General features: G+C 42.8%; 1 protein-coding gene across 1 annotated transcript in view; it reads left to right on the top strand.

Moving 5' to 3' along the window:
* The window catches only part of LOC138666360 (gastrula zinc finger protein XlCGF57.1-like), a 61298-nt gene extending 42893 nt beyond the window's left edge, over positions 1-18405 (top strand). The window contains exon 4 of the mRNA XM_069754587.1: positions 16361-18405. Within this exon, the coding sequence (XP_069610688.1) occupies positions 16361-17550 (1190 nt within the window). The 3' untranslated portion in view covers positions 17551-18405. The remainder of the gene's footprint in view (positions 1-16360) is intronic.
* Positions 18406-20702: the final 2297 nt, after the last annotated feature.

A 20702-nucleotide genomic window follows, 5' to 3' on the forward strand; every position in this document is an offset into this window, starting at 1 on the left:
ATAGTGTTGATATTATTGTTGATAATGCCTATAATATTGTGGCTATTGGGAGGCTTAGAAAAAAATTTACATCCAGCAAAATTACACCATCGGCTCCTGTCCAGTAGCATCTAACTCTTACTTATAGATTCTGCTGTGCAGGCGCCGCCATCGACCTTATGACCTGTCATAAGCCAATACAGATGCATATGTAATCAGAGCACCACATAAAGCCCCACCCACAGCCCCGCCCCAGAGCACCACATAAAGCCCCGCCCACAGCACAAGAATCTCATTAATTGAAAACTACAAGTACAGATTAAACAACCCCTGCAAACTCTGAAATAATCGCTTTTATAATGTGCCCCTCATACCTGAAGTTTGTCAGGGGGGCATGTTTTTTCCCCCCTGACACAAATGTCTCACAGCCGTCACTCAGGGCCTCCCTGCAGTGGGCGCCACCTCCATTTCCTTCCTGAAGGTCCCCGGCGCCTTGGGGGTGACAGGATCCCTTTAACCCCTTCACCCCGAAGCCTGTTTTCACCTAAGTGACAGGGCCAATTTTTACAATTCTGACCACTGTCACTTTATGAGGTAATAACTCTGAAACGCTTCAACGGATCCTGGCGATTCTGACATTGTTTTCTCGTGACATATTGTACTTCATGATAGTGGTAAAATTTATTTGATATTACCTTCGTTTCTTTGTGAAAAAAACGGAAATTTGGCGAAAATTTTGAAAATTTTGCAATTTTCAATCTTTGAATTTTTATACCCTTGCATTAGAGACTCATATCGCACAAATTAGTTAATAAATAACATTTCCCACATGTCTACTTTACATCAGCAACATTTTGGAACCAATTTTTTTTTCCTTAGGGAGTTATAAGGGTTAAAAGTTAAACAGCGATTTCTCATTTTTTCAACAACTTTTATAAAACCATTTTTTGTAGGGACCACATCATATTTGAAGTCACTTTGAGAGGCTTATAGGATTTAAAATACCCAAAAGTGACACCATTCTAAAAACTATACCCCCCGAGGTACTCAAAACCACATTCAAGAAGTTTATTAACCCTTCAGGTGCTTCACAGGAATTAACGGACTGTGGAAGGAAAAAAATAACATTTAACTTTTTTTTTTAAACATAATGATCTTTTAGCAACATTTTTTTTATTTTCACAAGGGTAAAAGAAGAAAATGGACCACGAAAGTTGTTGTGCAATTCCTTCTGAATACACTGATACCCCATATGTGGGAGAAAACCACTGTCTGGGCGCACGGCAGGGCTCGGAAGGGAAGGAGCGCCGTTTGACTATTTCAAACCAAAATTGGCTGGAATTGAGATCTGACACCATGTCCCGTTTGGAGAGCCCCTGATGTGCCTAAACAGTGGAAAACCGCCACAAGTGACCCCATTTTGGAAACTAGACCCTTCAAGGAACTTATCTAGCTATGTGGTGAGCACATTGAACCCCCAGGTGCTTCACAGAAGTTTAGAACGTAGAGGCGTGAAAATAAAAATTCACATTTTTTCCCCAAAAATGATATTTTAACAACAATTTTTTTATCTTCACAAGTGTAAAAGGAGAAAATGGACCACTAAAGTTGTTGACCAATTCATCCTGAATACACTGATACCCCATATGTGGGGGAAAACCACTGTTTGGGCACACGGCAGGGCTCGGAAGGGAAGGAGCGCCTTTTGACTTTTACAAACCAAAATTGGCTGGAATTGAGATCGGACACCATGTCCCGTTTGGAGAGCCCCTGATGTGCCTAAACAGTGGAAAACCGCCACAAGTGACCCCATTTTGGAAACTAGACCCTTCAAGGAACTTATCTAGCTATGTGGTGAGCACTTTGAACCCCCAGGTGCTTCACAGAAGTTTAGAACGTAGAGGCATGAAAATAAAAATTCACATTTTTTCCCCAAAAATGATCTTTTAACAACAATTTTTTTATCTTCACAAGTGTAAAAGGAGAAAATGGACCACTAAAGTTGTTGACCAATTTATCCTGAATACACTGATACCCCATATGTGGGGGAAAACCACTGTTTGGGCACACGGCAGGGCTCGGAAGGGAAGGAGCACCTTTTGACTTTTACAAACCAAAATTGGCTGGAATTGAGATCGGACACCATGTCCCGTTTGGAGAGCCCCTGATGTGCCTAAACAGTGGAAAACCGCCACAAGTGACCCCATTTTGGAAACTAGACCCTTCAAGGAACTTATCTAGCTATGTGGTGAGCACTTTGAACCCCCAGGTGCTTCACAGAAGTTTAGAACGTAGAGGCGTGAAAATAAAAATTCACATTTTTTCCCCAAAAATGATCTTTTAACAACAATTTTTTTATCTTCACAAGTGTAAAAGGAGAAAATGGACAACTAAAGTTGTTGACCAATTTATCCTGAATACACTGATACCCCATATGTGGGGGAAAACCACTGTTTGGGCACACGGCAGGGCTCGGAAGGGAAGGAGCACCTTTTGACTTTTACAAACCAAAATTGGCTGGAATTGAGATCGGACACCATGTCCCGTTTGGAGAGCCCCTGATGTGCCTAAACAGTGGAAAACCGCCACAAGTGACCCCATTTTGGAAACTAGACCCTTCAAGGAACTTATCTAGCTATGTGGTGAGCACTTTGAACCCCCAGGTGCTTCACAGAAGTTTAGAACGTAGAGGCGTGAAAATAAAAATTCACATTTTTTCCCCAAAAATGATCTTTTAACAACAATTTTTTTATCTTCACAAGTGTAAAAGGAGAAAATGGACCACTAAAGTTGTTGACCAATTTATCCTGAATACACTGATACCCCATATGTGGGGGAAAACCACTGTTTGGGCACACGGCAGGGCTCGGAAGGGAAGGAGCACCTTTTGACTTTTACAAACCAAAATTGGCTGGAATTGAGATCGGACACCATGTCCCGTTTGGAGAGCCCCTGATGTGCCTAAACAGTGGAAAACCGCCACAAGTGACCCCATTTTGGAAACTAGACCCTTCAAGGAACTTATCTAGCTATGTGGTGAGCACTTTGAACCCCCAGGTGCTTCACAGAAGTTTAGAACGTAGAGGCGTGAAAATAAAAATTCACATTTTTTCCCCAAAAATGATCTTTTAACAACAATTTTTTTATCTTCACAAGTGTAAAAGGAGAAAATGGACCACTAAAGTTGTTGACCAATTTATCCTGAATATACTGATACCCCATATGTGGGGGAAAACCACTGTTTGGGCACACGGCAGGGCTCGGAAGGGAAGGAGCACCTTTTGACTTTTACAAACCAAAATTGGCTGGAATTGAGATCGGACACCATGTCCCGTTTGGAGAGCCCCTGATGTGCCTAAACAGTGGAAAACCGCCACAAGTGACCCCATTTTGGAAACTAGACCCTTCAAGGAACTTATCTAGCTATGTGATGAGCACCGTGAACCTCCAAGTGCCTCACCAAAAATTATAATGATGAGTCGTAAAAAAAAAATAGAACACATTTTTTCCACAAAAATGATCTTTAGCAAGGTTTTTTTTGTTTTCCCAAGGGTTATAGGACAAAATAGAAAGAAAAAAATGTTGTGCAATTTTTCACGAGTACGCCGATACCCCATATGTGGGGAAAAACCACTGTTTGTGCGCATGGCAGAGCTCGGAAGGGAAGGAGCACCAGTTGGAATGCAGACTTAGATGGATTGGTCTGCAGGCGTCACGTTGCATTTGCAGAGCCCCTGATGTACCTAAACAGTGGAAATCCTCCACAAGTGACCCCATTTTGAAAACTGGACCTCCCAAGGAATTTATTTAAATATGTGGTGAGCACCGTAAACCTCCAAGTGCCTCACTCCACAAGTGACCCCATTTTGAAAACTGGACCTCCCAAGGAATTTATTTAGATATGTGGTGAGCACCGTAAACCTCCAAGTGCCTCACTCCACAAGTGACCCCATTTTGAAAACTGGACCTCCCAAGGAATTTATTTAGATATGTGGTGAGCACCGTAAACCTCCAAGTGCCTCACTCCACAAGTGACCCCATTTTGAAAACTGGACCTACCAAGGAATTTATTTAGATATGTGGTGAGCACCGTAAACCTCCAAGTGCCTCACTCCACAAGTGACACCATTTTGAAAACTGGACCTCCCAAGGAATTTATTTAGATATGTGGTGAGCACCGTAAACCTCCAAGTGCCTCACTCCACAAGTGACACCATTTTGAAAACTGGACCTCCCAAGGAATTTATTTAGATATGTGGTGAGCACCGTAAACCTCCAAGTGCCTCACTCCACAAGTGACACCATTTTGAAAACTGGACCTCCCAAGGAATTTATTTAGATATGTGGTGAGCACCGTAAACCTCCAAGTGCCTCACTCCACAAGTGACACCATTTTGAAAACTGGACCTACCAAGGAATTTATTTAGATATGTGGTGAGCACCGTAAACCTCCAAGTGCCTCACTCCACAAGTGACCCCATGTTGGAAACTACACAGTGTGTTGTGTCAACAGGGTATAAACTAATTTTTATTAATTTGTGGACGTGTGGTATGCTTTGAAGCAATCCTTAATGCAAAGGCCAGGTTTCTCAGGGCAGGTTTCACAATGGTAAATTGTGTCCTTTCGGATTCCCCTCTTGGAACATACTCTACACCGTTTTTGTGATCGTCCTGTCCTCGCTGTTTGGGGAACCTGTCCTGGGAAATGTTGACCTTGGACAATACGGGCACTATCAGATTCAGAAGTACTGGGACCCTCACCTCCCTGAGTGCCAAACATTAGGGCCTTGATGACTACCTCCTGAAACTGAAGGAAGGTCCCCGTATTGCCTGCAGATCGGGACAGCACAAAAGCATTGTACAGTGCCATCTGTACAATGTGCACGGCCAATTTTTTGTACCATACGTAAGCTTTTCGCATGGCACTGTATGGTTGGAGGACCTGATCTGAGAGATCCACACCCCCCATGTACCGATTGTAATCCAGGATACAATCTGGCTTTGGGACTTGTGTTGTGGTCCCACGAACAGTGACAAGGGTGCTGTTGTCACGGTGTATGGTGGTCAGGATAAGGACATCCCTTTTGTCCTTATACTTGACCACCAGCATGTTGTCGCTGCATTTGGCTCTGCTTTCCCCTTTTCTCAGCGTTTGCCCAATTAGCGGCTTAGGGAGGCCTCGCTGATTTTTTCGCACGGTGCCACATGCAGCTGTACCTCTGGCAGAGAGGGCCTTGAAGAGTGGGATGCTGGTGTAAAAGTTGTCAATATAAAGGTGATAACCCTTATCCAGCAGTGGGTGCAGCAATTCCCACACAATTTTCCCACTCACCCCCAGGATGGGGGGGCATTCAGGGGGGTTAATCTGGGTGTCCTTACCCTCGTAGACCCTAAATCTGTGGGTGTACCCTGAGGTACTCGCGCACAGTTTGTACAGCTTTATTCCGTACCTGGACCTCTTACTGGGCAGGTACTGTCGGAATTTTAGCCTCCCTTTGAAATGAACGAGAGATTCATCAATAGCGATGTCCCTCTGGGGTGTGTACGCCTCAGCAAATTTTCTGCTGAAGAGTTCAACCACTGGACGAATTTTATATAGACGATCAAAGTTTGGATCGTCTCGGGGAGGACACTGCGCATTATCACTAAAATGCAAAAATTTTTGGATCGCTTCAAATCGTGTCCTTTTCATGGCCATGCGGAATACCGGTGTACTGTAGAGAATGTCAGTACTCCAGTATTGCCGAAGCTTTGGCTTTTTGATTAGGCCCAAATGCAGCACAATTCCCCAAAATGTCATCATCTCTGCTGCATTTACGGGGGTCCATCTGGCATAAGATGACGTGGGATTTTGGGTAAAAAATTGTTGGGCATACAGGTTCGTCTGGGCCACCATAATATTTATTATTTCATCACTGAAAAAGAATTTGAAGAAGTCAATTTCAGTGAGGCCAGTCGTGTCAAACTGGATTCCTGAGCTGCTGCTGAAATCCGGAATGACGGGCTGAAAATTTTCCGGGGGTGCAATCCATACGGGATCGATTGCTGCAGGAGTTGCCTGGGTCCTACGGCGCCGTGTTAGGGGTCTTTCCTCACCAGATGAGGAGGAGGAGGAGGAGGAATAGAGGAATGTGGGATCTTCCTCACTGGCTGAATCCGTGTCGGACGCAAGGATGGCGTAAGCCTCCTCTGGTGAATAGCGCCTTGTTGACGAATGGGCCATTTTTTTTTTCCCAAACCCTGGGTGTGTGTGTAAGTGGTGCTTTTACACGTGTAATGTGTGGGGCTTGTGTATAGGGTACTCTTTATTAAAACCAATCAGAGAGAAAAAACAAGTAGTGAGAAAAAATGTAGAAGAAACAAGAAAAAAAGATGAAAAGAAAAATCAATGTAAAAAAATAAGTTTGTATAAAAAAAAAGTATAAATTTACCCTACGCAACTAAATATTTTTTTTACAAAAGAAAAGCGAACGCCACTAACACTGTGACGTACGCTCCCCTAATGCACTAGAGATAATCCGGCGATAGCAGATTTTTTTTATGCACAAGACGCTACCTCCCTACCTATAAAACTCAGTACGATTTTTTTTTCTTCTAAAAGATGATCGGTCGTCACTAACGCTGTGACGCTGGCTACACTAACAGGCTACCACTAAACTACTCTGTACAATTTTTTTTTTCTCCAAAAAAAAAAAAAGACCGGTCGTCACGAACGCTGTGACACCAGCTAATCTACGTCTAAGACTACACTGTACTAACTACTATTATATTTTTGTAAAAGAAAAAAAAAAATCGGACGTTGCTTAGACTGCAATGTCCGCTACACTAACTAAAAAAAAAAAGTCCTGTAGCGCAGTCTCTGATCAGCAGCGATACTGATCAAAGAGCTGCGGACACAGGAAGAGCACGAATGCTCTGCGCGGGACGCCGCGCACAGGAAAAAAAGCGCAAAAAAGTGCGCAAAAAATTGAATTGGAGGGGGGTACTTGAACAGGGATGGAGGGACGTCACCAAACACTGACGCCGGCTACGCTACCTTGTTACGTCTAAAACTACACTGTACTAACTACAATTTTTTTTCTAAAAAAAAAAAAAAAACAGACGTCGCTTAGACTGCAATGTCCGCTACACTAACTAAAAAAAAAAAGTCCTGTGGCGCAGTCTCTGATCAGCAGCGATACTGATCAGAGCGCTGCGGACACAGGAAGAGCACGAATGCTCTGCGCGGGACGCCGCGCACAGGAAAAAAAGCGCAAAAAAAGTGCGCAAAAAATTTCAATTGGAGGGTGGGGGAGGGAGGGGGTACTGGAACAGGGATGGGGGATGGGAAAGGGGTGGGGGAGGTGCTGCTGCTGCTGTGATCACAGGAGTCACACAGCAGGCAGATGGCAGCAGAGAGCACACAGCACGGAGCACAAGCTGAAGCAGGAGCACAAGCTGGAGGCAGGAGATCCCAGGGAGGATCGCACTGGCCACCAATGGATTCCTTCACTAAGGTGACACAGAGGGGCTTAGACCACCGCTCTGCACGCCAAATCTGAGAGAAAGATGGCGTGCAGGGCGGTGATCGGTATTTTAAATTAACCCCTTTGGCGCTGATTGGCTAGAAGCTATTGTTCAGCCAATCAGCGCCATAGGGGTTAATCAGGTGAGGTGACGTGGCGATCACCCCACCTACAGTGACGGCTGTGATTGGTGCGACGTCACACAGCATCAATCACAGCCTGTCACATGCTTTTTTTTTTTTTTTGAAACTTTATTGTCACATCGCTGTGATTGGCTGGTCAGAATTGACCAGCCAATCACAGCGATCGCTGATGCGGGGGGGCGGTGCAGGCACCCGGGGCGTGCAGGGATTGTCTGCTGTCAGGAACAGCAGACACCGGAACCCGATCACCGCGCGGTGACCGGAAAATGGCGGCACCGTACTAGTACTTCGGCTGGCACTTATGCAGTGCCGGCAGCGCAGTACTAGTACGGCGCATGGCGCAAAGGGGTTAAGACATCTCCGCTCTGCACTATTATATACAGTTCTCTATAAATGTGTAATATTTCTTCTTGAAACTCATCTGACAGAAAATATTGGAGCTTCCGATAGTTTAGATTGTGAAGTCACCGAGCCCCGTGCTCTAATTACCCCAGAGAGGTTTCACCACTAGCTGCTCATTTATTACTGATGGAGACTGTTCAGTTTGAGCATTTCAGTAGATGTTATTGTCTATAGTCAGTTTTTGATTACAGTAGTGTCCAGAATCCTCTGATTTATCCTCTTCCCGCAGCCAGTTTTGTGTTCTTAATCAGGCTTCATTTTTACAATCTGACGTGTGTCACTTTATGTGGTGATAACTTTGGAATTATTCACAAAGGATAATAGAAAACAAATGGATCTTACACATTATTTTCCAGCTTCTCACAATACCCTACATACGATTGTACACTACTCTCTGGGCACATGGCCGTGTTCAGAAGGGAAGGAGCGCCATTTAGCTGTTTGAATGCAGATCTAGCTGGAATAGTTTGCAGACACAATGTATTGGGGGCAATGTTCATGGTCAACTGGCAGCTCAAAAGATCTCCACCATGAACATGCTTGGCACTATCTTCTCTGCTTTCCATATCCCAAGGATTGCCTTGCTCATCGCCCTTTATCACCATTACATGGATCTGGACTTACACTGGGACCCCTAGGCTTGGACCATGGTGTTACCACAGAATAGCAGGTATTTGATGGCAAGAAGAATAGTCAGGTAGCTGGGTCAGAACCGGAAGGACAGAATACAGAATCAGAAGACACAAGAGTAGTCAGTAAACGGGCCACGGTCACAACAGGAAACAAATACACAAGCCGCAAGCTGAGCACAGAGGACGGAACCAGAGGAGAACAACGCTGTTTCTGGCAGATTCCGGCCATGTGCTTTGAGCTTTAGTAGGGTGTGGTACTTTCCTATTGGCTGAAGTAGGGAGCAGATTACTCCAGCTGGACAGCAGGAACAGATCCCAGATGAGATTGGACACACCATATGCAGAAGCCCTAAGATGACTAAATGACAGAAAACCAGAAGAGTCGAAATCCCCATAAAGTGATTCCATTTTATAAATTATTAACTGAGGGTTATAATCTATACATATGTGGTCAAAATTGTTGGTACCCCTCGTTTAATGACAGAAAACTCACAATGGTCACAGATATAACTTGAATGACAAAAGTAATAACAAATAAAAGATCTCTGAAAATGAACAAATGAAAGTCAGACATTGCTTTTCCACCATGCTTCCACAGAATAAAAAAAATAAATAAAACTCATGAAATAGGCCTGGACAGAAATGATGGTACCCCCGAAAATAATGTGACAATGGGACATGTTAAATATCGGTGTGTCCACTAACTAGCATCACAGGGGTCTACAATCTTGGAATCAGTGAGTGGCCTGTATATAGGGCTACTGATACTCACTGTGCTGTTTGGTGACATGGTGTGTATCACACTCAACATGGACCAGAGGAAGCGAAGGAAAGAGTTGTCTCAGGAGATTAGAAAGAAAATTATAGACAAACATGTTAAAGGTAATAGTTATAAGACCATCTCCAAGCAGCTCGATGTTCCTGTGACTACAGTTGAAGATATTATTCAGAAATGTAAGATCCATGGGACTGTAGCCAATCTCCCTGGACGTGGCCGCAGGAGGAAAATTGATGACAAATCAAATAGACAGATAATACGAATGGTAACAAAAGAGCCAGAAAAACTTCTAAATAGATTTAATGTGAGCTTCAAGCTAAAGGATCATCAGTGTCAGATCGCACAATCCGTCATTTTGTGAGCCAAAGTGGACTTCATGGGAGATGACCAAGGAGGACAACATTGTTGAAAAAAGAATCATAAAAAAGCCAAACTGGAATTTGCTAAACTATATGTTGACAAGCCACAAAGCTTCTGGGAGAATGGACTGATGGGACACAAATTAAACTTTTTGGCAAGGCACATCAGCTCTATGTTCACAGACGGAAAAATGAAGCATAACAAGAAAAGAACACTGTACCTACTGTGAAACATGGAGGAGGCTCTGTTATGTTCTGGGGCTGCTTTGCTGCATCTGGCACAGGGTGTCTAGAATCTGTGCAGGGTACAATGAAATCTCAAGGCTATCAAGGGATTCTAGAGAGAAATGTGCTGTCCAAGTGTCAGAAAGCTTGGTCTCAGTCGCAGGTCATGGTTCTTGCAACAAGATAATGACTAAAGACACCCAAGAATGGCTAAGAGGAAAACATTGGACTATTCTGAAGTGGCCTTCTGTGAGCCCTGACCTAAATCCTATTGAGCATCTTTGGAAAGAGCTGAAGCATGCCGTCTGGAAAAGGCAACCTTCAACCACGAGACTACTGGAGCAGTTTGCTCTTGAGGAGCGGCCAAAATACCAGTCGAGAGGCGAAGAAGTCTCATTGACAGTTACAGGAATCGTTTGATTGCAGTAATTGCCTCAAAAGGTTGTGCAGCAAAATATTAACCTTTTGGCGCCAGAGTCCTGTTTTTGCCTTCGTGACCTGGCCAATTTTTTCAATTGTGACCAGTGTTTATTTATGAAGTCATAACTCTAAAACGCTTCAATGAATCCTTGTGATTCTGAGACTGCTTTCTTGTGACATATTGTACATTATTATAGTGGTAAAATTTCTTTGATATAACTTACGTTTATTTGTTTAAAAAAAAAAATGGAAACTTGGCAAAAATGTTTGCAATTTTCAAAATTTTAATTTTTATGCTCTTAAATCAGTCATATCACACAAAATAGTTAATAAATAAAATTTCCCACATGTCTACTTTACATCAGCACAATATTGGAAACACATTTTTTTTTGTTAGGAAGCTATAAGGGTTAAAATTTGACCAGCAATTTCTCATTTTTACAACAAAATTTGCAAAACCATTTTTTAGGGACCACCTTATCACATTTGAGGTGAGTTTGGGGGGGTCGATATGATAGAAAACACCCAAAAGTGACACCATTCTAAAAACTGTACCTCTTGAATGTGGTTTTGAGCACCTTGAGAAGTTTATTAACCCTTCAGTGCTTCACAGGAATGAATGGAATGTGGAAGGAAAAAATGAACATTTACTTTTCTTTTACAAATTTCCTTTAGACCTAATTTTTTTTACTTTCGTACAGGAGAAAATGGACGATACATTTTGTTTTGCAATTTCTCCTGAGCATGCTGATACCCCATATGTGGGGGAAATCTACTGTTTGGGTGAACGGCAGGGCTCGGAAGGGAAGGAGCGCCATTTGACTTTTGAATGTAAAATATGTTGGAATAATTAGCGTTTGCCATGTCGCGTTTGGAGAGCCCCTGATGTGCCTAAACAGTGGTAGCTCCCCACAATTGACACTATTTTGGAAACTGTACCCCTTAGTGAACTTATCTGGATGTGTATTGAGCATCTTGAACCCACAGAAGTTTATAATGTAGAGCCGTGGAAATAATAAAAAAAAAAAATTCACAAATCACTTTAAGTCCATATTTTGCATTTTCATAATGGTAACAGGAGAAATTGCTGCATACAATTTGTTGTGCAATTTCTCCTGAGCACGCTGATACCCCATATGTGGGGGAATACTACTGTTTGTGCGCATTGCAGGGCTTGGAAGGGAAGGAGCGCCATATTGGAGAGCAGATTTTGCTGGAATTGTTTGTGGGTGACATGTCACATTGCCAGAGCCCCTGAGGTGCCAGAACAGCATAAGCCCCCAAAAGTGACTGCATTTTAAAGAATACTTCCCTGAATGAATTCTTCTAGTGGAGCAGTGAGCATACTGACACCACAGCTGTTCCATAGAAAATTAATAACATTTTTACCATTAAAATGTTTTAACCCCAGATTTTTCATTGGAAAATAGGTAGATAGGTAAATGGTCACTACACCCATAGATAAATTCCCAGAGGGGTGTCATTTCCAAAATATCGTCACTTCAGGGGGCATTCTGCTGTTATCTGTTATGGCACTTTGGAGAGCCGCTAAGTGCCAGAACAACAGAATGCCCCCTGAAGTGACCCCATTTTGGAAATGACACCCCTCTGTGAATTCATCGATGGATATAGTGACCATTTTCACTACATTGATGATTTCCAGAAACACACAGTGGAAGTTTTAGACCAAAACTGTCATTGTAGTGCCCAATATATTGTGCCCAGCTTGTGCCTCTGGAGACATCGCCCCACCTACCCCCGGAAATTATTAGCTCTACTCAGATGTGTCTGTCACTAAATAAACCAATTGCTTGAATGTCAAAACAGTTTAAAAACGTGGTTCTGTGTGGAAGATTATAAATCAGTCATGGAGGCATAAGGCCGGCAATGATTGGCATTGTGGGCAATAATAGCGGGTATCATGCCTCATTTCTCTCTTGGAACATACATGACATCTTCTCTGGGGTCCTTTCTTGTTTCAGTTGTTGGAATGAGTGCAATAAAATGTCCCTCAGTGAGTCTTCTGACATCTTCACATTCTAAAGGATTGGTGGGGACAACATTTTAAAAAACAAGAATTTCAATGAGATACCAAGAGGTTGCAGTCCAATAGGATTTATAGCAAAATCTTCATTAAAAGCATGGACAACCGAGAATAGAAAAATGGCATACATAGCAGGGGTCCCAGACACCGGTTTACGTGTTTCAGGGCCAAATATGCCCCTTAGTCATAACCTAGTGTTATACCAGTGAGTCAGGGTTTATATAAAATGCCCCATCACAGGGTTCAGTTATTTCACACCCACAACATTAATCTCTTTTACCAGTACAAAAATACAAACTTAAACCTAACAATCTGCTGCTGTCATTATACACAGTCAAGAAGTCGGTGAACAATATTAATAACACAATATTCTATCTGCGCTTATTTACACCGGTGGGACGGGCGGTCTCCATCATCAGGATCCAATGGGTTTCTCGGCTAAGGAGTTTGTGTCGCCAAGCTCCGCACCTTCTGGGCTTGCTGACCCTTTCCATTCCGAAAAACTGGAAACCGATCAGATCACCACCGTGTACTTGAAAAAAAATGTCTACACGTTGGAGGGATTAGGTCTCTGATCCCTGAGGGGCTCACTGAGGCTGCCGGAGGTCTCGTGTTGTGCCCCCGATATAGGAGATCACAGATACTGCAGGTAACCATGTATGTGACACATGTTCTACTGCAAGTCATAAAGTCACCAATAACCATTGTTTCAGGCCTCACTTAATATATTGCTTGGTATTTCCTGCACATTTACATGCTTCACATTTGCCCCGCTAGAGAAAACTTTAGTAGACAACCAGGACGTTCTAACAGGACCATCCATTACCGGACTAAGGGGTTAGCAGATTAGGAAGGGTGGGAGCTCTCCTTGTGGAGAATAAACCCCCTCCTGAAGAATACTCTCCAGTACTCTACATGATTACCTGCAGTATCTGTGATCTCTCCGGCAGCCTCAGTGAGCCCCTCAGGGATTCAGTGACCAGAGACCTAATCCCTCCAATGTATCCAGACATTTTATCAGGTGCACGGCGGTGATCTGAGCGGTTTCCAGTTTTTCGGAATGGAAAGGGTCAGCAAGTCCAGAAGGGGCGGAGCTTGGCAACAAAAACTCCTTAGCCGAGAAACCCATTGGATCTTGATGATGGAGACCGCCCGTCCCACCGGTGTAAATAAGCTCAGATAGAATATTGTGTTATTAATATTGTTCACTGACCTCTTGACTGTGTATAATGACAGCAGCGTATTGTTGGTTTAAAGGGAACCTGTCACCCCCCTCAGGCGTTTGTAACTAAAAGAGCCACCTTGTGCAGCACTAATGCTGCATTCTGACAAGGTAGCTTTTTAGTTACAAATGTCTGCACACGCTGAAATAAACACATATATAAAATGTGCCCCCACATACCCTGAATCCGTCCCGGGAGCGGGACTTTCCTTCCTAATGAGACACAGCACAGCCGTCGCTCTGGGTCTGTGCGCGCCGCCTCCTCTTGCTGCATTATCATTCCCGGCGCCAGCGCTGTAAGTTTTTTTGTTTTGTTTTGTTTTTTCGGGCATGCGCAGTTGCGCTGCCCTTCGTATTTACAGCGCAAGCGCCAGGGACGATAATGCAGACAGAGGAGGCGGCGCGCACAGGCCCGGAGTGACGGCTGTGCTGATGATGGGTCTGATTTTGAATATTCTGTCATGTTCTGGGGCATTTCTGGGCAGGCATTGACTATTGTCATTAAAATGCCAAAATCTCATGAGCATTTCATAACGGGTCCTAGGAAGAATGGCAGGAAACATAGGGGTGGCTTGAACAGGGTGGTTGGACCAATAGGACCGAATGCTCGTTTTTTTAACATGCCCCATAGCAAATGCAAGTCCTAAACATTTGTTCATTTCTAGGACATTAGTTGCTGCCCGTAAATTTGACCTAGAATGATAGGATCATGGATTCTGGCTGATGAATTGGGACACACATAAATTTGTTTGTAGGACACTATGCTCTAGCAAGCTATTTGTCATAAACAAATTAAAAAAATTAATTGGTCCAAAATGTTCCACCTCCACATTTATACTAGGAATGACATTAAAATTAGGGATGAATGGAGTAGCTGAATCCGAAGCCTCCCATCTGGGAAATGCTACATCAAGAGGCAAAGCCCCTTGGACATTGGTGTGCACCAACTCATGAGCATTAGGGACAGCGCTAGTACTGGGCATTGTTCCCTGAGTTGGAGACATTTCTCCAGAAGCGCTATTTGTCCTTCTTGTTGTACTGGTCCTTGTGTGTGAGGATGGAGCAGAATCACTGCTCATTTCTGAGCTATCACTGTCGCTGCTATTAAAGCCCTCGAAATCCACATCGCCATCTGACACTGCACTTTCTTCGCTGTCAGAACATAAAAGTGCATAAGCCTCCTCTGCACTATAATACTGATGGGCCATTTTATTAATTTTTTATTATTTCCAGAAATAGAAAACTCTGATGTGACATGACCAAATTATTGGAGAGACAATTGAGAAAAGCCTAATTCTTTAGCCTAACCCTAACTTTAGAATAAACCCTAACCCTAAATTTAGCCGAACAGTAACCCTAACTTTAGACTAACACTAACCTTAACTATAGCACTAACCCTAACCTGCCTTATCTGTTTTTTTTTTACTTTTATAACAAGATCACTGACTGACACAGCTGTTGCCAGCAGCTCTTGTAACACTGTTTCTCCTCTAATCTCTCACTGACAGGAGATCTGAGGAGAAACAGCTTTTTGTTTGAGGCAGATCGCCCGAGAGAGTTCGTTGCTACAACCAACTTTCCTAGTGATTGGTCTCATTGGCTGGTGTGACGCTGATGTCATCAGGACCTGAACCAATCAGGTCTCGATGAGGTCAGGGGTCACAGGAAGCATTGTGCTCCGGAATCCCATCGTTATAAGGTACATGGGGGTCCCGATGAGCACAAAACCGCTGACCGTTGACAAACGTCGGCGCTGCACAAAGCGCCGATGTTTATCTACAGTTGGCGGTCACTAAGCGCTTGAGTTAAGGGTACCATCATTTCTATCCAGGCCTATTTCATGAGGTTTTTTAAAAAATTCTGTGGAAGCATGGTTGAAAAGCAATGTCTGACTTTCATTTGTTCATTTTCATAGATTTTTGATTTATTATTATTTTTATCAGATTCAAGTTATTTCTGTGACCATTGTGGGTTTTTCTGTCATTAAACGAGGGGTACCAACAATGTTGACCACATGTGTAGGAGGAATGAATATTTTGACTCCACAGCCACTTTCTGGAAATTAGCACGAAGTGGAAGTTGGAGAGTGAAAATTACACATCTGCCATTTTATTACCCAGCACATAGTGCCCAGATTGTGCTCCAGGAGACACACACCGCAAATTACCGTAAGTGGATTCTTCTCACTATAATATTGCTAAATACAGGGGTCCTAAATGTTGTTTGAGCACACTGCAAGACTCAGAAGTGAAAGCAGATTTTGCTGGATTGGTTTATTGAAATGCTGTTGCTTTTCAACAGCCTTTGAGCCACTAATAGTGTTGAAACCTCTGTTTTTCCATTGACAGATGATGGACCTGAGTGGGGACTTGTTTTTGTGAGATGAGAATTGGTATTATTTTCGCCTACATAACATTGGTTTCTTTTTATTCGATATTTGGGAGGCAGAATGAACAAACAGTTTAACACCACGCACTACTGGTTCATCCAACACTGTTTTCTGTTAGACTGTGAACTGTCATGGTCTTGGTGAATAATTAAAGTTTTTACATAGCTTGCTATTTTTATGGACAGTTTGAGTAGAAATGTTCAAAAATATAAAACTCGAGGATATTTTATTAAAAAATAATAATTGTTTTTTTTTATCTTAGCAGATGACTGTGCCAGGAGATCAGAGGGACAGCTGACTTCTTCAATTTTTAATTCTGAAGATCTTGAGATGCTACAAGATACAACTGAAGTGATTGCTATTACTCCAGATATATCATCTTCCATTCACAGCAAAGATCTGTCATCTGATCCTATGAAACAGGTCCCATCTTCTGATTCAGTACTGACTACTAAGGAAAATCAAAGTCACAAAAGAGGCATTAAACAAACTGCTCCTAAAGTAAAGAAGTCATTTTCCTGTTCAGAATGTGGGAAATGTTTTGCATGTAAATCACTGCTTGTTACTCACCATAGAACTCACACAGGGGAGAAGCCTTTTTGCTGTTCAGAATGTGGGAAATGTTTTAACCAGAAATCATATTTGGTTAATCACCATAGAACTCACACAGGGGAAAAGCCTTTTTCATGTTCAGAATGTGGGAAATGTTTTAACCTTAAATCAGATTTAGCTAATCACCATAGAGCTCACACGGGGGACAAGCCTTTTTCCTGTTCAGAATGTGGGAAATGTTTTAACTGGAAATCAGGTTTGGTTAAGCACCAGAGAACTCACACGGGGGAGAAGCCTTTTTCCTGTTCAGAATGTGGGAAATGTTTTACCCTCAAAGAGAATCTGTTTAGACACCAAATAACTCACACAGGGGAGAAGCCTTTTTCCTGTTCAGAATGTGGAAAATGTTTTAACCGGAAAGGGCATCTTGTTACACACCATAGAACTCACACAGGCAAGAAGCCTTTTTCCTGTTCAGAATGTGGGAAATATTTTAACCGGAAAGCGCTTCTTGTTAGCCATCAGAGTAGTCACACAGGGGAGAAGCCTTTTTCATGTCCAGAATGTGGGAAATGTTTTACCGAAAAAAGGAGTCTTGTTAATCACTATAGAACTCACACAGGGGAGAAGCCTTTTTCCTGTTCAGAATGTGGGAAATGTTTTACCTACAAAGAGAGTCTTGTTAGACACCAAATAACTCACACAGGGGAGAAGCCTTTTTCCTGTTCAGAATGTGGGAAATGTTTTACCGAAAAAAGGAGTCTTGTTAGTCACCATAGAACTCACACAGGGGAGAAGCCTTTTTCCTGTTCAGAATGTGGGAAATGTTTTAAATGGAAAGTGCTTCTTGTTAGACATCAGAGCAGTCACACAGGAGAGAAGCCTTTTTCATTTTCTTAATATGGGAAATATTTTACATGGAAATCAACTGTTAATAAACATCAGAGCGGTCACATAGGGGAGAAGCCTTTTTTATGTTCATAATGTTGGAATAGTTGTAACCACAATTGAATCTTCTGAAATGGGTTGTTTCTTGTCATTCCTCATGTTTGCTGACAAAAGGATAAAACTGAACTTTATTAATTCCAAATGTAAAACTATACCTATAAATCACCCCCTGAAGGTTAGTCAGTAGGTGACTAATAGAAAAACATGTACCCCACAGTTCAGTATATAGGATGAGGTGATGTATACACACTCGCTCTCCAAGCCTCTCATTTCTATGGGTTTCATCGTCCTCCCCAAAGGTGACTCATCAGGAGACTATTTATAGTGCTTTGGAACAAAGCACATATATTGTAATCCGCACGTGGTTAACTTCTTCCTCTTATTATTATTATTATAGTGCTTTGGAACAAAGCACATACAGTCATGGCCAAAAGTATTCACACCCCTGCAATTATGTCAGGCACTTCGGAGCGGAGCGTGCGGCGCCATGTGTTGCTATGCGGCCGCACGCTCCGCTCCACAGTGCCGGCGCCAGAGCTTGGATTTCACATGCGAGACACGGACGTGTTTCTCGCATGTGTGACCCCGGCCTTACTCCTGATTTTTTAGGAGAGGATATCCCGCCGTTTGTAGTGACAATTATATGGGGTTGTATCCCCTTTATTGTTGGATTATGTATTAGGACCTTTCCCTAACCTTCCTCCTGCCATTGTTTTATGACACTCAGCTCGTTTTGTTCTTTTTATTGCTTTCAAGCATGTATGGTCTATAATGTTTTAATAATAAAGTTTTGTACTCTTACTTTCACCTTATGTCATCTTTTCTTGGGTATGGGTTAGAACAGAGAATAGTATAGAGCTATAGGCTAAATGCTCTGCAGGACAGGGGGGTAGTATGCAGGTATAGGTGAGATGCTCTGCAGATCAGGAGAACAATATAGAATTATAGGTGAGATGCTCTGCAGGGCAGGAGAATAATATAGAATTATAGGTGAGATGCTCTGCAGGGCAGGAATGATATGTGAAAAGTGCCCACAGACATGAATACTCACAGGAAAACAGTGGAGAGTTATAGGTGAGATGCTCTGCAGAACAGAGAATAGCATAGAGCTATAGGCTAAATGCTCTGCAGGACAGGGGGATAGTATGCAGGTATAGGTGAGATGCTCTGCAGATCAGGAGAATAATATAGAATTATAGGTGAGATGCTCTGCAGATCAGGAGAACAATATAGAATTATAGGTGAGATGCTCTGCAGGGCAGGCATGATATGTGAAAAGTGCCCACAGACATGAATACTCACAGGAAAACAGTGGAGAGCATAGAGCTATAGGCTAAATGCTCTGCAGGGCAGGAGAATAATATAGAATTATAGGTGAGATGCTCTGCAGGGCAGGCATGATATGTGAAAAGTGCCCACAGACATGAATACTCACAGGAAAACAGAGAGTTATAGGTGAGATGCTCTGCAGAACAGAGAATAGCATAGAGCTATAGGCTAAATGCTCTGCAGGACTGGGGGATAGTATGCAGGTATAGGTGAGATGCTCTGCAGATCAGGAGAACAATATAGAATTATAGGTGAGATGCTCTGCAGATCAGGAGAACAATATAGAATTATAGGTGAGATGCTCTGCAGGGCAGGAGAATAATATAGAATTATAGGTGAGATGCTCTGCAGGGCAGGAGAATAATATAGAATTATAGGTGAGATGCTCTGCAGGGCAGGAGAATAATATAGAATTATAGGTGAGATGCTCTGCAGGGCAGGCATAATATGTGAAAAGTGCCCACAGACATGAATACTCACAGGAAAACAGTAGAGAGTTATAGGTGAGATGCTCTGCAGAACAGAATAGCATAGAGCTATAGGCTAAATGCTCTGCAGGACAGGGGGACAGTATGCAGGTATAGGTGAGATGCTCTGCAGATCAGGAGAATAATATAGAATTATAGGTGAGATGCTCTGCAGAACACGAGAACAATATCGAATTATAGGTGATATGCTCTGCAGGGCAGGAGAATAATATAGAATTATAGGTGAGATGCTCTGCAGGGCAGGCATGATATGTGAAAAGTGCCCACAGACATGAATACTCAAAGGAAAACAGTGGAGAGCATAGAGCTATAGGCTAAATGCTCTGCAGGGCAGGAGAATAATATAGAATTATAGGTGAGATGCTCTGCAGGGCAGGCATGATATGTGAAAAGTGCCCACAGACATGAATACTCAAAGGAAAACAGTAGAGAGTTATAGGTGAGATGCTCTGCAGAACAGAGAATAGCATAGAGCTATAGGCTAAATGCTCTGCAGGACAGGGGGATAGTATGCAGGTATAGGTGAGATGCTCTGCAGATCAGGAGAATAATATAGAATTATAGGTGAGATGCTCTGCAGATCAGGAGAACAATATAGAATTATAGGTGAGATGCTCTGCAGATCAGGAGAACAATATAGAATTATAGGTGAGATGCTCTGCAGGGCAGGAGAATAATATAGAATTATAGGTGAGATGCTCTGCAGGGCAGGAGAATAATATAGAATTATAGGTGAGATGCTCTGCAGATCAGGAGAACAATATAGAATTATAGGTGAGATGCTCTGCAGGGCAGGAGAATAATATAGAATTATAGGTGAGATGCTCTGCAGGGCAGGCATGATATGTGAAAAGTGCCCACAGACATGAATACTCACAGGAAAACAGTAGAGAGTTATAGGTGAGATGCTCTGCAGAACAGAGAATAGCATAGAGCTATAGGCTAAATGCTCTCCAGGACAGGGGGACAGTATGCAGGTATAGGTGAGATGCTCTGCAGATCAGGAGAATAATATAGAATTATAGGTGAGATGCTCTGCAGATCAGGAGAACAATATAGAATTATAGGTGAGATGCTCTGCAGGGCAGGAGAATAATATAGAATTATAGGTGAGATGCTCTGCAGGGCAGGAGAATAATATAGAATTATAGGTGAGATGCTCTGCAGATCAGGAGAACAATATAGAATTATAGGTGAGATGCTCTGCAGGGCAGGAGAATAATATAGAATTATAGGTGAGATGCTCTGCAGGGCAGGCATGATATGTGAAAAGTGCCCACAGACATG

Source organism: Ranitomeya imitator, chromosome 2 (genome assembly GCF_032444005.1).
Source record: "Ranitomeya imitator isolate aRanImi1 chromosome 2, aRanImi1.pri, whole genome shotgun sequence".
NCBI classification, from domain to species: domain Eukaryota; kingdom Metazoa; phylum Chordata; class Amphibia; order Anura; family Dendrobatidae; genus Ranitomeya; species Ranitomeya imitator.